The 21,795-nt window shown below is 40.8% G+C and overlaps 2 protein-coding genes across 2 annotated transcripts; both read right to left on the reverse strand.

Annotated features, from left to right (window-relative positions):
• Nucleotides 1-1,341: 1,341 nt before the first annotated feature.
• LLPH (LLP homolog, long-term synaptic facilitation factor) lies at nt 1,342-5,985 on the reverse strand. Its single transcript, XM_030459666.1, has 3 exons — nt 5,889-5,985; nt 5,615-5,798; nt 1,342-2,285 (listed from the first exon to the last, which is right to left on the reverse strand). Exons 2-3 carry the CDS (start codon nt 5,793-5,795, stop codon nt 2,119-2,121), a joined length of 348 nt encoding a protein of 115 aa, XP_030315526.1. The 5' UTR covers nt 5,796-5,798; nt 5,889-5,985; the 3' UTR covers nt 1,342-2,118.
• Nucleotides 5,986-6,588: 603 nt separating this feature from the next.
• On the reverse strand, nt 6,589-13,154 carry TMBIM4 (transmembrane BAX inhibitor motif containing 4). The gene is made up of 7 exons (XM_030459655.1): nt 12,989-13,154; nt 12,004-12,112; nt 10,654-10,759; nt 9,763-9,796; nt 8,635-8,752; nt 8,066-8,111; nt 6,589-7,475 (listed from the first exon to the last, which is right to left on the reverse strand). Exons 1-7 carry the CDS (start codon nt 13,083-13,085, stop codon nt 7,269-7,271), a joined length of 717 nt encoding a protein of 238 aa, XP_030315515.1. The 5' UTR covers nt 13,086-13,154; the 3' UTR covers nt 6,589-7,268.
• Between the last annotated feature and the right edge of the window lie 8,641 nt (nt 13,155-21,795).

Genomic DNA, 21,795 nt, shown 5'->3' on the forward strand with positions numbered 1-21,795 from the left:
TTCTCCCACTTCAGATACAAATCCCTAATCTGGTCACAAATGCAGCAAACTAATAAAATTGTGCAACAAAGCTCAGGGCAAGGTCATAAAAGCAGAAATGAGTTGTGCAAATAATTTTCTCTTACAGAGGGGCGAGCAGAGGCAGAGCAAGAGGAGGGGAAGGCAAGTACAGCAGTGGCTGCTTTCATTAAGACAAGACACAGAGTATGGCTGTGCACCTAAACAGTGAAAATAAACCATCTCTGAAGCCAACACTGAAATGGGAGTATTTTGCCAGTTTAATTATCTCCCCTCAGGAAAAGCAGCCTGCTTTCCCACCAGCAGCTGCCCAAAAGCAACCTGATTTACAAACAAGCACATCCAAGGCAGCACTGTGCTTACTCTATGGAAAAACCCAGAATTGTTTGCACTCAAACTCAAGCAGCTCCTCTCCACGACTCCCCAAAGCACACATCAAGCACAATACAGCCTGAGTAAGGAACCGCAAACTGACCGCTCTTTCCATTCCATTTCTGGATAAACATAAATTCTTAACCTGAAAGAGCACCTTCCTCCCTATCAATCAATTTTAAAGTACTACTAATCTAAATGTTAACACATTTGATGCTGAAATCTAGATCCATTTATCTAGAAAACAAAAAAGAGAAGCACCTGGTTTTCAGCAGGGGTATTAATCAACTTAATGGAAATAATTTTAAAGTACAAAATCATTAATGGCATATAATTTGGTAAGCTTTTGATCTGAACATCTTACCAAGTCTCATTTAACTGTCAATGTACGTGAAAACAGACAATGCACTGCTATTTCCTCCAACACCTTTGTAGTTCTTTACCTGAATATTTTTCCCCTAACAAATAATAAACTTACTGTATTTTTCCAGAAAAACTAAAATTTCTACATGGTTGAGTCTTTCTTAGTGGATTTTAGCACAGTATAAGCTAGTGTAATTACTTTTAAAAGACTGAGACCCTATTCCAAAGTTCCCCAGCAGACACATACCACAACTTGAGGGCAATTACAAAAAACCCATCTTGGATGAAGGTGGACAAAGGTTATGCTCTGTCTCAATGAATGGTACTTCAACAGGCAACATACTGCAGGGCCAGTACTGTAATTGTTTCCATCCTTGAAACGAGAGACATTTTAAGAACACCAGCTTTCAGGGCAACTAATTCCTGCATCTGTCATCACGTGTTATTGCCGAGTAATGTGCAACGAGCTGGAGCTAATCACATATAAATGGCATCTGTTATGCAATCATGCAGTATTTTATCCTATGCCCACATTGTAAAGCATGATGGATGAGTACCATTTTGAGAGGAATACAAGGCTACTGAAAATACACATGGAAAAATAAATTCTCATTTATTTTAGTAAAGCTCCGAAAAGGTCTTAAAGAAAACCATTTTATTTCCAACCTGTGTGTTTGCGTTCTCCCACATTAATAACAAAAGAATTAGCTTAACTTTCAGTTATTTAGTTCCAACAATATTTCAGAAACAGAGAACAGTGAAAGACTTCTTTCTTCCAACAACCTTCTCTCTGCAAATTAAAGTCAGACTGACACTTTGCCTTTTACTTACAGAAGTTTCATGAAGCCTTGGCATTGATTTCAGAGTGTAATCTCTTAAATTACATGTTAAAAGCTCATTTTTGTAAATTACCAGATGTTAAAAGCAAACCAAATTGGTACAACAAAAGTCTTTTTCTGAAAATGTTAAAATACATGGTGAATTTACAGAATCTTTTAAGTTTACTAAAATCCAAGTTCTAATGACAAACACCACAGTATCATTATCAGTAATATTTATCATCACAGTAACATTTATTGTTTCCTGATTTCTAGGATTTCCTTCAGCATTTTAATTGTTCACAATATAAAAGACAAAGACCCTTTCCCCTCACAAAAACAGTTAACCACAGACATTTAGTCTATTCAAAGGCACTCAGCTTCCTCTTTTATATTTAAGTTCTGCAGACACCAAGTTGGTTCTGCTTTCACCAGTTTTCTAATAGTCTCTTTGAAAGTTCATACAATACAGTAAATTACACTTGGTGGCCAAGCAAAAAATATAATGTACTTGAGTAAATTATTCATGATCTCCAAAATTCTGATTTTACCAGACTAGGCCTTTGGCCTTTTTTTTTTTTTTTTTCTTCTCTTTAATACGTTGTGCCTTCATCTTCTTTTTCTGCCTGGAATTCATCCATATTGGGTACTGTCCATGCTTGTCTAGAAGAGTTTTTTTGTTTCGTTTATTATCTACTTCCATTTTGCTGTCATCTGAAAAAGAAATGTATAGTGAGTAAAACACATGAACCAGCTTTATAGAAACTGCTTTTCACAAAAATGGCAGAGAAATATGCACAACAACCCATATTCACAACAGGATTTCTACATAGAGATGAAGGCTTTATAGAAAATGCTATTTCCAAGCCATTACAACTTCAACCCAGAAATTCCAACAGCTTGCAGCAAATATGCAGAACTTCCCCTAAAGGTTCATGTTTGGGCAAAGCACCTTATTTTCTCTAATCTGCCATCTGTTCCAGTGCTCTGCCTAATAACATCGTGTTTGGTCTCCATCAAATGCTGCAAACATACAGGAAGCCACAGGCTTAACGAAACATATGCACAATTAAACACTTTTCATGAAGTAAGGTTTGAGGTTGGTTCTAAAAAATTCAGTGGTAGATGAAGATAAGAGAAAAAACAAAAAGAAAAGCTCAAACACCACTACTGCTGTGATACTACATTTGCCTCAAAAAGCAAGCATGAAGGCAAGTCTAATATATTTAGGGACAGAAAAAGAGGAATAATCTCTAGGATCAAGAAGATTGCCAGTGACATGGTCACTCCCAAGAGCAGAGTCCTCAGTTAGCTAACACCTCATGAACATCACGTCTCAATGAGACAAGGCTGCAAGGATAACACCTTGTTACATCCAGATTTCAACTGTGCTCTGTTATTTAATTTCAATCTTGTTTTCACACCATCAGTGTGCAAGTCTAAAAGGTTTTATTGCAAGATTTTACAGAGAGGAAGAAAGACTTCTTTCTGTTGTGCCTGCCTGATGTTGGAAGACAAAGATCATGAAGAAAAGGACTTCACACTGCTTCAATAGTTGCAGCATGCTGTCAGTCCACAAGAATCTGCACCACAGAGATGTGCTTAGGGAGACCTAAAGCTGGGATATAAATACTTGCAGTCAGCAGAGAAAAAGCACAGGGGCCTACTGCCTGCTGGCACAACTAAAGGCAGATCCACCAGGAGCAAAGCAGCAACAGACACAGCTGCTGAAACATCAGAGATACATACAGTCTTTTAAACAGCATTGTTTGCAAAATGTCATAGAAGGAGAGATGGCCTTCAACAACACCAGACAAAAAAAAACCAAACACATCCAAAGAAAGACAACTCTATCTAAGCTGCTTCTCCGGTTCCTGTCCTCTCATATGAATGAGGTTAATCTGTTACACAAATTTGGGCGAAAAAAAAAAAAAAAAAAAACACAAAAAACCACAGCCACGATGAAGGTCTACTGCAACATTAACTAGATGAAGAAATACTACTAGAAAAAAAATTACCAGTTAGCACAGCATAACATTTTCATCCTACTTTACACTCCAGGATGCTGTAAGGAATCGGGAGCAAAAAGAGAACTACTGAAGAGAAGATGTCCAAGGACATAAAGAAGATCTACCAAAGAGGTTGAAGAAAAAGTTTAAAAAATTAAGAAAAAAGAGCTGTAAAAGTAGGTTATCAAAAAGAAAAAAGAAAGGTGTATGCCCACAAGGTATTTTTAAAACAACCATTTCTGTCCAAAGGCTAGCAAGGCCTTCTGCATTTTTTTTTCTAACAACAAAGAACAGAAAAAAGTATTTCACAGTGTGCTGTGAAAAATACCTTCAAATAACACAGGAAAACATCCCTAAGATACACTTATACACCTTCTTGGGCTGGAAAATTACTCACTTATATATGTAAAGCACATATGATGAAGCCTTCATCTACTTCAGTGCTAATAACATCTGGCAATGTGGACTCCCTTGTGTCCATAAACAGTGATGAGAAGTCTTCACAAAGAAGACACCATTATTTTCACAAAACTGTAGTTGTCAGAAATACCTCTTGGGTATTATTATTACCTCTTAGGTTTTTCTGAGCCTGCTATTTCTCTAAAAAGGCCAGGTGAAATTGGCCACTTGTAGAAAGGTTTCCAAGAGAGTTACAAGGGAGGGCAGGAGTGACAAAGCCAGGTATTTGCTTCAGAAACCTAAACATCATTTAAAAGTTAAATGATGATGTTTTCTCCACCTTCAGGTTCCGTGTCAGAAGGCTGACAATGTTGCAAAATAATTTGAAATTTAGTTCTAACAATCCCACGAAGAACACCTCTTACATTTGCTTAATAGGGCAAATCAGAACCACAGATAAAGTCACAGATGTATTCCAAGCTATCTACCCTTAATCAAGTAAGTATTTTTATATAGCAATCAAATTCCATTTTCAATACAGACTACATAATTTGCTACAATACTTCCCTTTCTTTATTCCTGAAGCAGTGGCAAAACCTGCTGAGTGACTGACCTTAATTACTGGTATTATTCTGCATCTCCACTGTGGGGTCTCATGAGACTTCTGCATGCCAGATAAAAAGCTCACATCAGCTTTGTGTATGTAACAGCTCCAGTGGCACAAACTGGAGAAGCAAAAAGGCCTAGAATTGAATGTAGACTGCAGTTTTGGAAAAATGTCTTTCTGATTCCTGCCAGTATGTAGCTACTTAAAACCTTTGTTTCCACTTCCTAGGTGACTTCCTTTAGATTTTATGATGTTCAGAAAATATAGAGGAAGATGGCATCATCTATAGACACTTAATACCACCCACACCTGCACCACGTGCAGTGCAGCATTAATTAGCATACAAATCCAGTGTCCCTGCTACACCTACCCTGACACAGTACATTTAAAAAGGAAAAAAACCAACACTCTATTCTTGATAAAAACCTCTACAAATTACTTTGATTTAGGCCCAACTTTTACGTTTCCCCCCGGAAGAAAACAATACCCAACCTCCAGTCTAAGAGCAAATATGACTCTGTGATTGGAACCATTGCAAAGTGCTGACTTCTCACTCATCAGATGTCTTGACAAATCTCTCTATAAAATGCTGTACGAGTAAATCGAATGTCAGTGAGTTTGCCCCCCAAGTGAAGAGATATAATTCAGAAGCTAATGTTGCAAAATGACCAGGATCAGTGACTTAACAGCATCTTTTTGCTTTAAAAGATAAAATATTTGTTTTTCCAACTCACTATTCTCGACCTGGGATAACAGTAAGCGCGCTCACGATAGTGAAGTCACAGAAACAGTAACAAACACATGGACGGGACATCCCTGCACTGAAGTGGCTGCAGGAGAAGAACTGATGTAGTGAGATCAAACAGGCCAGAAACGTGACTCTCAGGGGGCTGCAGCACAAGCCGCCCGGGCAGCCAGCCCAGGGCAGGCCCTGGGAGAGCCAGGCCCGCCTGACAGCCGGAGCGGGTCCTGCCCCGCTTTGCCAAGGTGGCCTCCCCGCGGCCCTGCGAGAGTCCAACTCAACTCACCCCCTTGCTCCAGAACCTTCTCGGGGGGCAGCACGGTCGCCACCTCCTTGACCTCCTCCATGATGACGTCCGCGTTGGTTCCCAGGATCTTTTTCAGCCTCTCCAGCTCCCTGGGCGCGTTCTTCTTCCTCTTCTCCGCCCGCATCTTCCTCCTCCATTTGCTCCTCAGGCTTTTCGCCATCTCCTGAGGGAAGAGGGAAGGGATCAGAGGGAACCAAGGGCCGGGGACACCCCCCACCCCGTGTCCCCCCACTCTCCCCCCTTTCCCGCTCACCGCCGGGCAGCGCGCGGACACCGCCCGCCCCTCCCCCCGCTTCCCCTACCGCGCACGAGGCCAAGCGCGGAGCGGCCCTCGCGGCCTGCGCACGCGCCAGCGCACACGTCAGGACCAGCCCCCTCCCCCCGGTGCTACCGTAAGTCTCCGAGCGGGCGCGCACTACCCCGCTCCCGGCTCCCGCTGCCCCGCGGAGCACCGGGTGGGCAATAATGTCCAGGAAGCACAGCGTGTCGATAGGATGGATGAAAAGGGACTTGAAGGGACTCCAGCACAGACCCTATGAGGAGAGGCTGAGAGAGCTGGGGCTGTTCAGCCTAAAGAAGAGGCGGCTCAGGGGAGACCTCATCGCTCTCTACAACTCCCTGAAAGGAGGGTGTAGCCAGGTGGGGGTTGGGCTCTTTTGCCAAACGACTTTCGACAAGAGGGCACGGTCTTAAGTTGTGCCAGGGGAAGCTTAGGTTGGATATTAGAAAGAATTTCTTTACTGAGAGGGTGATCAGACATTGGAATGGGCTGCCCACTGAAGTGGTGGATTCTCCGTCCCTGGAGATATTTAAAAAGAGACTGGATGTGGCACTCAGTGCCATGGTCTAGCAACCGCAACGGTGGTTCACGGGTTGGACTCGATATCTATGAGGTCCCTTCCAACCCAGCCAATTCTATGATTCTATGATTCTAAAAATAATAATAAACAGACTAAAAGTGTCCTGATTTTTATTTCCAGACAATTAACCTTAATATGCACAAGCCGCTAAAACACCAGAATCGATCTCAAATGATTTTTCAGAACGCTGAGAGATGGGCAATAAATAACGCTCGTGTGAAGGGCATTCCCTTTGGTTGGTTTACTCCTTCCCGGGAGTACATGGTAATCTGAGAGCCCTGAACAAGAACAAAGTAACTCTGTTCCAGAGATCCCTTCCATTTTACCAAACAAAAACCAGAAAATAAAAACGTAGCTTAGTAAAACATTGAACAGTGATAAACTCAGGCTCACCTTTCCAGGGTACACGCACTCATAATCCCAGGGGAAACCTTTCCAGCAGCTGCAGCACAGTGAGAGAGGCTTACCCTGGAGCAAACGCTGCAGGACACGGAAGCTGGCAACATTTTAATCATCAAGTGCAAATAATGTGATTTAAAAAGTGATTGAAATGATGACAGCATGTTAACTACATATTATTTGTTCTAGAGAAGAACTTTCGCTACATAAAAGCCTCTTTTTTTTTTTTTTTCTCCAAGGAGGGATCAGTATTCATGGAATGACAGAGTAGTAAAGTCTCTAGAAGACAGAGCTACACAATTTGTAGATCATCCAAATGCTGTGTAGGTACTTGACTTCATACATAGGCTATAGTCAAGCCACACTGCTTTTGACTATTTTTTATTAAATGCTTCCAGCACACGCAGCAAGTGTATGAAGAGATTAATGATGTCCAAGTAGAGATTGATTGAAGCCAGGATGTATTCTTCAGGGGACAATTTGTGCATCAGCAAATGAGTGTCATAAATAATAAATCCACAGAACAGGAGAGCTCCAGCAGCAGCAAACACCAATTCGAGTGTCTCACTGTAGAAAAACAGCTGGAGGCAAATGAAACATTAAAAAAGATAATTGTAAATTTAATATTATTTTTAGTGCTAAGATGCCTGCATAATGATACAACACACTTAAAACAGGAATACATGCTGTCTTTTTACTGTTATGTGCACACAAATACAATATCACAATGGCATCCTAATGTTCTTTTTTCATACAGTCCCCAGTCACACAATCTCTTCAACTGAGTAAAAGTGCCTCCACTTTAGAGAGAGGAATTTCTTGCCTCCAGAATATTAACAGTAGAAAAATTAGAAAAACAAAATGTAACTAAACACCAAAGCTCCATCACATTCTCTCACTCAAGTAGTGGATCTTGACTGAAAAATTTTGTCCAAGAATGTAAATACCACTTTTACATTAGTAAGAACAGCATCCAACAAGAATCTGAATTGGAAGTGAATGGTTATAAGATCAGCAGCATGATCTGCAACAGTAATGGGTCTGGTTAGGAATTTTCTTTCATTAAGCTATATTGGACTGCCCAAAAGCTTTTTGTTACACTGGAACTAGAAGTTAATACAAGGTTTATGTTAAAGATTATTTTTTTAACCTTGAACACAAGGTAACTTACCCTCAATAAACCTGAGAAGATTAAAATCCACAAACAAGTGAAGAGGCTGGAAAAAAAAATTAAACTGTGAGCACCAATATATTTCCTTTTAAATTTTACTTAAAATCTCTTCCATTCCTATAAAACCTCTTCATAATATATTTGGTAAATAAATGTCCATAATCCTTAGATGCCAACTGTTCATTGGAATCAGCAGTAAAACTCACTTTTATAAAGCTGTCAAAAGTTATGGCCTTAATTTAATTTTCCTAATAATATCTGAAGCAACTGCATGCCTTCTGTCTCAGTTAAAAATTCAGATAAACTAGATTTTTAGTGTAACACTATGCCTTTAAGAATCATAAAACACAGAAAAAAAAATCCTACCAAAAAGCAGAACTGGATAAAATTAATAACTTAAGAAAAATAACACCCTCACCAACCCCTTAAAGCATGTTCTATTGACCTGCATTCATTAACATATCTGCAAAACTTGCACTAAAAAAGGAAAAACTAGCTTAACAAAACCAAAACCAATATGACAATATCAGCAGTACCAATATCAATAGTAGCATCAATACACAACATACCCTGCTCCAAATTTGCTGAAGTCTCTCTTTGACTGCAAGGTATATGCAGTCAGTCCAAGAAACACAGCAGTAGTTAGAATAAAGGCTTGCAGGACGATGGACACATCATAGAAACTCACTAGAAACAGGAGAAGTAAACTGTAATTTACAGAACACTACACTCTGTACCTGCTAAATTACTTTGAGGAAACAGAAATTTAAACTTTCACAGACAGAGGGGAAAAACCAAAATCTTAACTGTGAACAAAAGTAAATTTGCCTGAACTTGCCTTTGGACTTGAAAATCAGGATCGTGGGACCCATGGTCCCTAGCACTAACTAAATTAGGGTACATTATATGGTGAGAGTTACAGTGTAGCTGTAGCTTCTTAAATAATTGAGAGAACGGATCTTCCCCATGCACAATAAAAATAATTTTTAAAAAAAAGTATTTTTAAGCCTAGATATGCAAGACTTTAAGGAAAAATCTATCTGAATTTTCCAGGATATTGAAACAAGAAAAAAAATCAGAAGACAATCAGTAAAGGCTCACAGAAGTATTGATTAGGGGGTAGGAAGGGAAAGATACAGTAACAAGTGGAACTTTTTTCTTTCCTCCTTCCTCAGTCTTTTTCTCTCCCCAAACTATTTATTGGATCTACTTTGCAGGAGACAAGAAACCATAATGAAGAGGTTTCAACTTGTACTGGAAGCTACAGTGCTACGTGATGCCATGATTTCCCCACACACTGCCCCACCTCAGCCCTGGCAACAAAGCACAGAACTTTCTGAACTTGAAGGAATTTCCCTGGAGGAAACAATATTATTATGAAGTTATTCCACTTGCAGATCAGCTCTGCTGAGAGCAGCCTTACAGCAGAGAACATTCTTTCTGTAGAGAAAGAACAGATAGCAAACCTCATTTCTCACTTCAAGCTTATAAAGTTCCAGTTCTGGATCAGAATCCACTTTTCTCCCTCACTTCTCTGTTCTTTTTTTATTAAACTCATATCACTGCCATTAAAATTTTCAAACAAGGAGTTCATTATCATTGTCATGCCTAGGAATCTCATATGACAATTAGTACAACACACTAGATTCCTTTTCCAATTTTTTATGGAAAGGGACAACAGGATGGCTAACATTTACCTGTAATGGCAACTGTCAGTGCTTCCAGTAGGGTCTACAAAAAGTAAAAACAAAAAAAAAAATCACAAGGATATAAAAAAGCCCCACAAAACACTTACATGGAGACTTCACATGCAGTGAGTCCCATTCTGTTATGCAATCCATGAGCCCCCTTGTTAAATCTTTGTACATGAAAACATTTAGTTTTTAACAAGAAAATGGCAATCGTACTGCCTTAATGTGCTAAAAGTTGTGTTACATAAAAATAATACAATTCAAGTTGAAAATGGGGCAGCTCTTATAGAAGAATGTAATGGAGGTTTTCTACTCAAAGCACACAACATTCTCACCACACTTCTTAAAAACCATTCAAGGGGTATAACATTTCTCAGAGCTGCTATTAGAAATTAACTGATTTCATTTCTTTGCAGGCTTTACAATATTTGAAATATTTTAATTCAACACTGAATATCTCAGTTAAATGCCTGCATCAATTTCCTTTTACACTTATCCTTGTTTTGAAACACCTGACTTAAAACCAAACATATTGTTGACATCTAGCTTGAGTTCTTCTAAAAGGTAATTTCAAATTAAGTTTCATTATAATAAAAGATGATAAAAGGAGCTATGGAATGAGCCAAGAGGTTCACAGAAAAATCACTGACATCAACAGAACAGAGCAGATACACAGATATACACAAAAGCCAAGGAAAAAAAAAAAAAAAAAGCTTGCTCAAGCCAGTTCCAAGCAGAGGTTATCTAGGAACAACCTGTGGTAAGTATGTAGGGTACTTTCAGGGAATACAAGAAAAACAAATTAGCCACCACCAGTCCACAAGTTTGCTTAAAGGAGTCCATCACAATGAAAGATAATCTAAGGACTATTAACACTGAATTTATAAAAATACTTACAAATCCCAAAAGCAGGTATAAGTTAACAGGATGCTGGTGTCTGTAGATGGTCAGTGCCACGATAACAGCCAAAGATCCAAACCCAGATATCAAGAGCAAAGCAGGCCTGTAAGGTTTCATAGAAGAAAGGAATCAAAACTAAAATAACTGGAAGACTAAAGAAAGCAGTTTATATAAACCCAAGTTTTTAAGTGATCACCTAGCTAAAGATACTACTCTGTATATCCTATGTAAATGTAAAGCAAGTTTTACCCTAAAACTGTTCCAAAACATACCACCACAGATCATAAGTTAAAAACAGTAAAGACACAAGTAAAAACTAATTTTTTCATACTGAAGCTAAAGACTGCCCAGGAACCCATCACCTGGAGATGAACCTGTGTGAAAAGAAGACTCCATCTGTACTAAACAACAGAGTATTAAAGTCCATGTAGTGTTTCCTACAAACTCCACATTCAGGGAACCATTTTTATAGGCACCAGAATGCAACAAACACAGACACTATCTGCACCAAAGACAATTGTCCTGGCCAGTAAGTTTTGCTACAACTACATCATTCTCTTCAAGAAAAAAATGGACCAAAATCAAACACAAACACCTCAGCAGTTCTCAGTCAGCAGGATAATTTTAAATTATTTTTAGAACAAAACTGTAGTTCTACACTATAGCTTATAGATAAAGTTTCATATAGTGTTCGATGCACCTTTTTAACTTGGCCTTTGAAGTGAAGAGTAAAAATGAAAAGTAAAAGCAAAAATCATGAAAGTAGAAGTGAAAGTAAAGCAAAGTCTGCAAGTGCACGCAGGGGAAAACAAGAATCAGACTCAGTCCTTCCCTCCTTTCGCCAGTTGTTCTTTTCTGGTTCATCAGTTTGGTTTTTTAGACTTGTTTTTTTCTCATTAAAATCTGAGAAGCAAAAAGAAGCAAGCACCCAGGAATTTTAGCAAACTAGTTTCCAGGGGAAAAAAAGAACAAACCAAAACCAACTAAGATGCAGGGAAGAGGGGGAGAGGCACAAGACACATATTCAGCTTTTTGGAACAAGGACCTATAAACCACAGCACTCCTAACAGACTTTAAAAGCACATACTTGGACCACGAAACAAGGAATGTCAATAATTGAGATGCTCTGCAACTGATGTATATGTCTTGATAGTGTAAATATTAAAATAAGTCCAATTAATATAAGTGATGATTAAACTAATTTTAATGGTAACAATAAACATAAATTTTCACAATAAAAACACAGGGTACAAAAATTATTATGAGGACTGAAGTGTTGCAGAGCAACAACCTACACAAACTATTCTTAATACATGATCAACAGCTCCATTTCTTTTTAGTATTTACCTTTCATGAACAAATGCCTGCACTCCAGTAGAGTACAGAAAAACTGCTGATGTAACTGTGGTCAGAAGCACTTGAAGGGAAAGAATGCTGTAGACTTTCCGCAGAAAAGCTGGAATAAGGAAAATAAAAATCAAATAACATCTGAGTTACACTCACAAAGTTCAACAGTCAACCAGATACAATTTTGTTGGTGGCAACACCTTTTGCATTTCCTATGTCACCCTTTATTTTTTGAAGATAAAACTGTATTTTCATAGGAAGAAGTCTCCTGTTTATCAGAAATACCTCGTAAAAAACTCACAGAGTGCAGCTGCTTTTATTCCAAGACACATGCAATAGCACTGTAACTATTTCAGCAAGGATGTTTGATCAGATACCTTCTTCTCCATGAGTATTTAAGGCATTTGCAACCTGCATATCAACAGCAAAGCAGCATTTCATGGCCACTGACGTGACCTCGTGGTAAGCAAAGGGTTAAGCGGCAGAAACACTATGAAACACCATTGAAACACCTCAGAGCAGAAAGGCAAAGCCCTCACCCACCCGGTTAAACCACTGTAACTACGGGCAGCAATTTGAGCTTTTCCACATCTTACGTATCATGCTTGGACTTCGAAACGCAACGGGAAACCCATATGGAACGAGCTAAACCCCTCTCCCAAACAGACCCGTGCAGGGAAACGATAAAACCCGGTTTCCCTCTGGCTCCCCATCTCCCTCTCACCCTCGATGCTTCTCCTCGGACGCCGTAACCCCCTGGCTCCCCACTCCCAGCCTTTACCAGGGGGGTTAAAACACTGAGCAGAACCCGAATTAAATGACGGGGCTAAACGCAAGCAAGAAACTCCCTGGGAACACCGGGGAACGGCCCGGGATTCGGAGGCCGCAAGGGCCGCTCCCCAAGGGCTGGGGTGGAAGGGGGAAAACTCGCAAGGGGGCAACTCGTAGGGGGGCGGCCTTACTCCTCCCCCGCCCCAGTCCCTACCCATGCGGATGTAGAGGCTGGCCGAGGCCACGTTGGTGCCATAGTTGAAGTCATCTTCGATGGAGCTCCGCGGGTACAGCTGCTCCGCCGCCGCCATCGCCGCCTCCCCCGGCAACCGCAGCCACCCAGGCGCTTCCGGGAGAAGCGGTCTCACTCCGCACCGCCGACCAGGGCCCCGCATCGAGCAGCCGAGCTCATCGATAGGAGCTGCCCGCCTGCCTCCCTGGGCGGGATCTGTTCTCTCAGCACCGGGTCGGAACCGGACCGGTTTATCCCTGCCTCTCCGGGTGTGCGCGCAGGGTGGGCTGAAGAGAGCAGCGGGAGGACTCTGGGTGTGGGGCTTGGCCTGGAGTGACCAGGGAGGGAAGGGACCCCTCGGCGTAATCAGGCGGCGTTGGGATGAGTTGAGGAGGATGGGGATTCCCATGAAAGATCTCTTCACATTTGCCCACCCTGCGTGGGATTCATCATGGCCTGAGGGAGCTTTGTGTCTTGAATACCATTTGGTGTGGCTGTTTCGGGTCTGAGAGGTCTGGAAGGGAAGCTGCAGTGCCTGGAAACCCAGATACTCTGCTGGTTTTCACCTTTGATTCCTTCGCCTCTCGCTGCTGTGTGCGGAGTTCCCCAGCAAGCTGAGCCTGTCCGCAGGGACAGACACGTAGCTGGGTTTAGCAATAACCAATAAAAGAGGCTTTGGACATTAAGGCTCTCCAGCAGACTCCTGTCTTTCAAAGCAAACTCAGTTTAATTCAATAAAACAAAGAATCGAAGTAGATTGGGTTGGAAAGGACCTTAAAAGATCATTTAGGTCCAACTCCACTGCCATGGGCAGGGACACCTCTCACCAGACCAGGTTGCTCACAGCCCCATCCAGCCTGGCCTTGAAAACTTCCAGGGATGAGGTGTCCACAGCTTCTCTGGACAACGTGTTCCAGAGTCTCACCACCCTCACCCTAAAGAATTCCTTCCTTCCTAATACCTCATCTAAATCTACCCTCTTTTGCTTCCCCCTCATCCTATCACTGTATGCCTCTATAAGAAGTCCCTCCCCAGCTTTCCTGTAGTCACCCTTTAGGTATTGGGAGGCTGCTATAAGGTTTCCCCGGTGCCTTCCCTTCTCCAGGCTGAACAACCCCAACTCTCTCAGCCTGGCTTCACAGGAGAGGTGCTCCAGCCCTCTGATCATTTTTGTGGCTCTCCTCTGAACTCCCTGCAGCAGGTCCAAGGTGCTCTGACATTTCTCAGGTGTTACGGAACACTTTGTACAGTCAGACTTGGTACTTGTGGAATTGCCCCCCCCAAAATTACCCAGGATGAGGCAAAATTACCCAGGCAAACCGCAAAAGCTAAGAGTTTGGGATGTGCGATGAGGAGTGCAATAAGTTATTTATTAACTTACAAAGATTATAAAAAAACATGCCAAGAGACAGACACTTTAGAAATGCATGTTATAGATTAGACTGAAAAAATTGCTTTTAAAAATTGGAAAATAGTGGCCTCTACTGTATTCAGATTCTCAGGGGAGAAGAGAAGAAAATAAATTATATGATTCTGTGATGTTGGTTAGGAGTGGATGGGTGCTTCCACTCTGTGTGCATGTTTGTGTGCAGGGGTGAAAGAGCTTTCTGTTCTCCTGGTCCTGGTTTGGATGCTGGGATGGGGAAAGGAAGCTCACTTTTACCACTGCCCTGGTTAAGGACCACGGATGCCTCCGTGCCTTTTTTCCTGCAGTATTCATAATCACCAGCATTGCTGGAGGAAGTCCATCTGGCACTCTGAGGCACTTGGGAAAGGTACTTAGAGCCTTGCCAGGGCTTTGCTTCTTTCCATAGGTTTGTTTTTGAGCCATTTGTGCTGGAGCCCCTTCATTTGCTGAAGGTTTGTTCCCGGGATGACCCCTCTCAGCATCTCTCTGATATGCATCTGCAGATCTTCACATCCCCACGGCTGTTGTTGAGGCAAGACTGAGCAGTCTCCTTTATTGCATAGTCAGTGACCTCTGCATGGCTCCATACAAATGCAGGAGATGTGTGGCTCCAGGAGTACAGAGTCACACATGGGGCCCTGTGGCTGCCTGCCAGCCTTTCAGCATGGAGGTAACATCCAGGCAATTTGTGGTCCAAATGGCGCGGTTCCTGCAGTTCAGATGTGAGGTGATGTGGGAAAACAGAGAAATTTGATTATGTATAGGTGCATCCACATGGCTGTTAACCATTAATTTATCCCCAGGTGAACTTTGTTCTCTTAATTTCAAAATAGCTGGCTAGTAAAGTTAGAGGGATCATTTAATTGTGTGACCCCGAGGAATCTTAATTCGAAGAAATGAGACTTTACTGTGAAATTACCCTCACACTCAAGTAGGACGTTTTCCGTGAGAAGTGAAGCAATCTCATAATTGGCAAAATTCTTCCAAATTATATTTCAAAATGTACAGTATCTAGCTGCAAAACTCATTATGTTCTTGCAGGGCAGGAAAATAAAGAAACTTGAGGACCGATGTGCCATCTGTTTCTCTAAAATCCCTGACTGTGAATTTTCAAATCCACTGATCAAGGGATGAAAGTTTACCTTCTTCAGTACTTAGAGTTTCACCAGAATGGCTCCTCTGTTTAGCAACCAAACTAACATTTCATTATTCCAGGATGAAAAAATTATCTCGATGTTCCTTCAGTTTCCTGGAACCCACATCTTCGCCTACTGACACATAGACACTTTTTCCTATTAAATCCTATCTGCATTATATGCTTTTGCATTATACATCATTATATTGTAACTTGGTGCTCTCCTTTAGTTTTTTTCCTGTTCACTGTTGACAAGACATGCCAGCTTAGTTTTGGGTCTTGGACTCACTGGAGGTCTAAAATGGAGTAAGAAATGGGTTGCTGCTAGGAATGGAGCTGTCTGGTGGCACTGCTCCATCAGTGGGGCCTCCTCATTCAGCAGAGAGGGCAGGAAAGGTGAGGGCGAAGTGGTGGGATGGGGATGGAGGTGTTAGAGAGTGGTCCCAGGGAGATATATATATATATATATATATGTTATGTAGTTGCAGAAAGGAATGGCAGCTGTGCACAGGTTTCCCTGCCACTTTGGAAGTGGGGACACTTGAGACCTGCAGGTGGGAGTGGGGAGCTCCCTCATTAATTAGTCAGAAATGGATGTAAACTGCCTCATTTCAATAAAAATAAAAATCCAAGTGCCAAATGCCAATTACAGTGGAATATCTGGCTTCCAGTCATGGAAAGTACAGCTTTACTCCTGTTGAAGGGGTGGTCCTGTCCTTTCCTTTGCCTAAGGGACAGCTTTCTACCCTTAGTTTTCTCACTTTTTTTTTTTTTTTTTTTTTTTTTTTTTTTAATCCACACCTGAGTAGCTTTCAAGACTCTTGCTGGAGCATTATAAAATACAGAGGGAAGGAAAAAAGTGATGTGAGAGGCTTGTTCTGGTGCTGATGGAACAAGAGTGTTGGCAGCTTCATGCGGGCTCTTTAGGAAGTGGGTCAGTGGCAAATCCTTTTCTTATGCAGCATGTTAATTATTTAGTTGTGTGAAGCAAGCAGACCAGCCTTTAGTCTCAGGATACATGTGCCAGATACATAGTTACTGCTTATTTTGCCTGAGGCAGAAAAAAAGCTCATGGCTCCAGACACAGCAAAGTACTTCTGTATTGGTTAGAGCCACCTTTCTCTCTTCAGTCAGAAGAGACCACTCCAGATCCCTAAATACCATGATTGGTGGAGACTTCTGCAGCAGGGGAGGAAAGAGTTGAAGACATGTCTACCATCTTAATGTGTTAGTGCTGCTTAGCTTTAATTAATATTTAAATACCATTTTTGAGAACATTAGCGAGTCTTATGTAATCTTGACATTCTCAGATATTAATGGAAAAGACAGTGGGGTCATCATGCAGCCAGAGGTTTGGATAAACATTTTAAAGGATGTTTAGCTAGTTGGTCTTTTAAAACTTGCTTTTGAAATATGTGCCTGAGAAATAATATACATTGGTGTGTGGTACATGTGTTGAGATTACGGGCTAGACAGTAACCTCTGCTGAATGCAGCACTCTTACCTGCAACACCTACATTTGTCCTGGTGAAGATGTTGTTTGTACAAACCCTGCCTCCTGCAAAAAACTCCTCAGTTTTTTGGGGAAATGGAATTAGGGTGAGATTTTTCTGATGCTTCTAGGTTTGAGGTGTATTAGTATCAAACGTTGATGTTGTGACTTAAAAAGCAGAAGCATCACTTCCCCCTGCAGCAACAAGCAGCTCAGCAGCCTCTGTTCATTTAAAAAAGAATGAATTATATATTTCACTCCATGTCCATTGCTGCAGGTTTTGCCTTCAAGGACTGCACTTAACTGACATTCCCTCTACAAAACCTCTGTTGTCCAGTTCAGTAAAAAAAATCCATAGTGATGCCTTCTCTAGAAGGATGTCTCTTCTCTCTACTAAGAGACAGGCAGGCTAGAGCATAGATTTACACCCAAGAGGTCTGTCATCTCTGTGGTGGCTGTCAGCCCACTACCACTTGGGATTAAAATGTCCACATTGTGGTTAATAACAGCCAGCTCTAGGGTATCTGCTGCCTGAGATGGATGTAGCATGTATGTCCTGCCTTGGTCTTTCAGAAAAGGTCCTCTGCTAAGACATCAGCTGTGCTTGAGCCCTCTCCCTCCTAAAATTGAAGCATCTAAGAGTTGCAAACAAGGGGTAAGTCCGTGTTGAGACATACCCTATATGTCATTTGCTTCTCAGGAAAACACAAACATATCAAGGTCAAGTACTCTGAGGGAAAATATTTTTGAGAGCAGTGTTTGATTTTAAGCTTGTTTCAGAAACAGTTAATGCTGAGCATGCAGAAAAGCAGCCACAAAGATGTAGCAGCAGGGGTTATGCTAAGAAATTAAGTGATCCAGTTCAATGTCTGCTGTAAATCCCCAAACTTGTCCTGCTGTCACCTGTGTGAGATCTTCCTGACCATTCTGTAAGCATGCATTGCTAGGACCTCATCTGGATTGCATTGCATCCTAATCCTGTTATTCAATACTGCTCTCAGTTTTTAGACATCTTTGAGAAAAATAGATTTCAAAATTATTTCAGAAGATTATTGTCTCTATATCTTAACGAGCCAACCATTAAAATGATTGACTCATTAAGTCTAATACTTGGTTTTAGACATCCAATCTAATTGGAAATCCAATATCTCTGCTAAAATGTTAAATACATTCATTAATACCTGCCAACAAAATAATTGTAATTGCAAGTTATTCCTTTTAATAGTGCTTTCATGATTCCTTGCCAATAAACATTAATTTTTTCACAACTGCTGTGTCTCTGAAGCACTATGACTGAAGTTAGAAGCTGTGTTTTAAATACTACCACTTTAAAATTCACTGCTGGAGCAAGATTCTGCTTAATCATCTCTGCAAAAAAAGAGAGAGTGATCTGTCAGCTGGTTTCTGAAGCAGCACTTTTCCATGGTATTTTCTAAGAACTGGATCTCAGTCTGAAAACTCATGTGCTTTAGTATATAGGACAGAAATGTTTGATTTTACATGGCTGTGATGCAAGTCATTCCAGGAAAAAGGTCCAACACACAAACAGAACCAAAAAAAAAAACCCAAAAACCAAACGTAAGTATAAGCTCCTCTGGCAAATTAAAAACAAAACAAAACAAATAAAACAAGTTAAATAAAGCAGCTTTAAAAAAAATGAAATGTCTTCCAAAAAAGTCAGACTCTATCATGCTTCTGGGCTTGTTCCTTCATTATTAGCAGACTCTCTACAAACAAATCACACAGACAGAATTCTGAATTTCCTGGGTGGGTGGAGAATTTCTCTGAGGAAGGCTTCTTGCCTAGAGCCTGATCTGCCTGCATGGGAGCAGGGGGGTTGCACCTTTGCCATTATGTCTGGGACTGCCTTTTTTTGCTGTTTTTCTGCAGTGCTTGGCAATACACTTAGATGCTTAGACAGTGATATGTGAAGATCTGTGTATGTTTTTGAGGGTTGAGAACAGGGCCATACTTTTGGATTGCTAGAGCTAGAAATTCATCCTGGAAAGGTGAGATTTTGCGGTCCCATTTTAAAAAGCCTTTGATTGCAAACATTAAGTAGTAATTTTAGCAGAGTTTGTGTGGATTTGGGACTAATTTTACTCTCTTTTAAACTGGTTCCCTTGCTTCATTTTTGTACAGTGATTTGTTTACTATTGAATTACACACCTTGAGTACTGTGTTCAGTTCTGGGCCCCTCAGTTCAGGAAGGATATTGAGGTCCTCGAACAGGTCCAAAGGAGGGCAACCAAGCTGGTGAAGGGACTCGAGCACAGATCCTATGAGGAGAGGCTGAGGGAGCTGGGGCTGTTCAGCCTGAAGAAGAGGAGGCTCAGGGGAGACCTCATCACTCTCTACAACTCCCTGAAAGGAGGATGGAGCCAGGCGGGGGTTGGTCTCTTTTCCCAGGCAACTCTCAGCAAGACAAGAGGGCATGGTCTTAAATTGTGCCGGGGGAGATTTAGTTTGGATATTAGAAAGAATTTTTTCACGGAAAGGGTGATCAGACATTGGAACGGGCTGCCTGGGGAGGTGGTGGACTCTTCGTCCGTGGAGACATTTAAAAAGCGACTCGATATGGCACTCAGTGCCATAGTCTAGTGACTGTGGCGGTAGTATCAAGGGTTGACTCGATGATCTCTGCGGTCCCTTCCAACCCAGCCTATTCTATGATTCTATGATTCTATGAATGTAGTAAACATTCTGAGCTTAGGTTAGAAGGAATGAGGATGGCCATTGCAGCAGCTCATCCTGAAGAACTTCAGGAGCAGACATTTCCAAAGATAAATCTGAACAGACAACCATATTTTGCTATTGATCCATGCTCAATAACTGAATTAATGTGATTTGGCTATAGATCCATACTCAATAACTTAATTAATGTGCAGATCATAATCAGTATGAGCTGATCTCTATGTGGTCCCAGAAGGAAAGGGATTGGCAGAAAGGTGTTGGTAGCAGGGAATGGGTTATTGTCTTTTTGGGTGACAGCCTGCATTCCAGCTGCTTAAACTAATTATAAAATCACAGTTTTGATTATACTTGGCTCAGCTATTTTCTGTGTGAGCATCACATCCAAATATTACTTAGAGCAGAAAAAAAATATATATTTTTAGTAGTGTTTAGGTTTGAGACAACATCAGAGCAAATCACTTTTCCTGTGTACTGGACCTCTGGTATGTGCCAGGGTGTTGGTGAGCAGTCAGGTACCAGTACTCAAGGTATGTGTCAGGATCAGCTGTTTCTCAGGGATCTGTGTGCCAGCAGTTTGAATATTGCCTTGCCAGTCTCAGAAATACATGTTGTGCTATTAGTGACTTGGGGCTGGTATTTGTGTTGAGCTGCTTAGGATTTTTGCACGTCCAACCTCACAAGACTTTGAAAATTGCCAATGTCCACATCTATGTCCTGCATGGATGGATGACAGAAGTCAGGCATTACCTGCATAGTGAAATCTGCCTTAAACTTTCTCCAAATTTGTGTAAGTTTTCTCTTTGAATTCCTCTGAAACTGCATGTAGCCAAGAGGGCTGCTGTGCTGTGGTTACACTGGGAACACTTAGAAGCAGATGAGGGTGTAAATCCTGACAGAGATTTTTTTTTGGTGAAAAATTCCAAGCAGAGCTCATTTTCACTTAAAATATGCATCTGGAACATTTTCAGATTAGTAAGATCCTACTGAAGTTCTAAGAGGTACAAAATTTCTGACGTTGTGATGTTTTTCTCATTAAAAAAACAACAAAAAAAAAAAAAAACCACAAAAACCAGAGTAAATTTTACATTGCCAAAAACATTACCTAAACAACTTTGCATCCTATGTTCCAGGAAGTAGAGGGATCATTAATCTAATTTAGTTTTGTGTAAATGGCATTTTAGAGCAATACAATTATTAAGAAACATTCTTGTGTCTCTAGGCACTCAGAAATACAGTATCTGCATAAACAACCTCAAATATTCTGTAGTTTCTTCAGAGTGTAGAGAAGCAGAGCTTTGGGCATGTCTGTTTCTGTTAGGGGATCAGCTGTAGGGTGGTTATGATGAGGCTGCTCCAGAGGTGAATTGGCCACAGATGCATTCTTTGAACTAATGTTTTTAATTGTCTATGATGAATTTTGTAGAGGGATTGCTACAGTAAGGTAAGGTACAAAATTCCAATGATGTGCTGACAAAGACATATAGAACTGAGCAATTTCCTTCTCTGTTTCTTTTTTTTTTTTTTTTTTTTTTTTTTTTAACAATTAGTGTAGAATGCATCTCTGACATCTCTGACTCTCATCGTTAAGGTAGAAAATACTCAAAATATGCTTTGATTGACAGTTTGTAGCAGCACCGATGTGGAAAAGATTTTTTCGTCAGCCCCACGTATAATTATAATCTCATCAAAATTCTTCTGTAAATAGGTTGATGCTGGGAATATAGTTTGAAAATCTCACATGCTTCCTGAAATTTATGCTTCCCATGGTGGCAATAAATTACAAAACTCATGTTAATGTGCCTGCAAGTTCTCAGAATACAAATGTAGATTTTTTTTTCTTCAGAAGCTTACAGTCATTCTGCATCTGTGAAGTTGTTTCCATACAGCATAGAAAACAAATATAAAAGTGCTGCATTTTTGTCATTTTATAGATGTTTTAATTCATAAAATATTTAGCAATATATAAATACCATTTATGGTATTATTTCTGGTATTTCTAAGTACAGACTAACTTTAGCACAGTTTTCTTTTGGCTGTGAAACTGTAGCTTCATCTTTTAG

Source organism: Calypte anna, chromosome 1 (assembly GCF_003957555.1).
Source record: "Calypte anna isolate BGI_N300 chromosome 1, bCalAnn1_v1.p, whole genome shotgun sequence".
Taxonomy (NCBI): Eukaryota; Metazoa; Chordata; class Aves; order Apodiformes; family Trochilidae; genus Calypte; species Calypte anna.

What these genes read in the sequence shown, in the direction of transcription:
- LLPH (XM_030459666.1), bottom strand. Translation starts at nt 5,795, where the DNA reads ATGGCGAAAAGCCTGAGGAGCAAATGGAGGAGGAAGATGCGGGCGGAG. An exon ending in GAAGGTTCTGGAGCAAGGGG is followed by an intron (nt 2,286 to 5,614) that starts GTGAGTTGAGTT and finishes TTTCTTTTTCAG; the next exon opens with ATGACAGCAAAATGGAAGTA.
- TMBIM4 (XM_030459655.1), bottom strand. Translation starts at nt 13,085, where the DNA reads ATGGCGGCGGCGGAGCAGCTGTACCCGCGGAGCTCCATCGAAGATGAC. An exon ending in TATACCTGCTTTTGGGATTT is followed by an intron (nt 9,797 to 10,653) that starts GTAAGTATTTTT and finishes TACTTTTTGTAG; the next exon opens with ACCCTACTGGAAGCACTGAC. An exon ending in ACTGACAGTTGCCATTACAG is followed by an intron (nt 8,753 to 9,762) that starts GTAAATGTTAGC and finishes TCCTGTTTCTAG; the next exon opens with TGAGTTTCTATGATGTGTCC.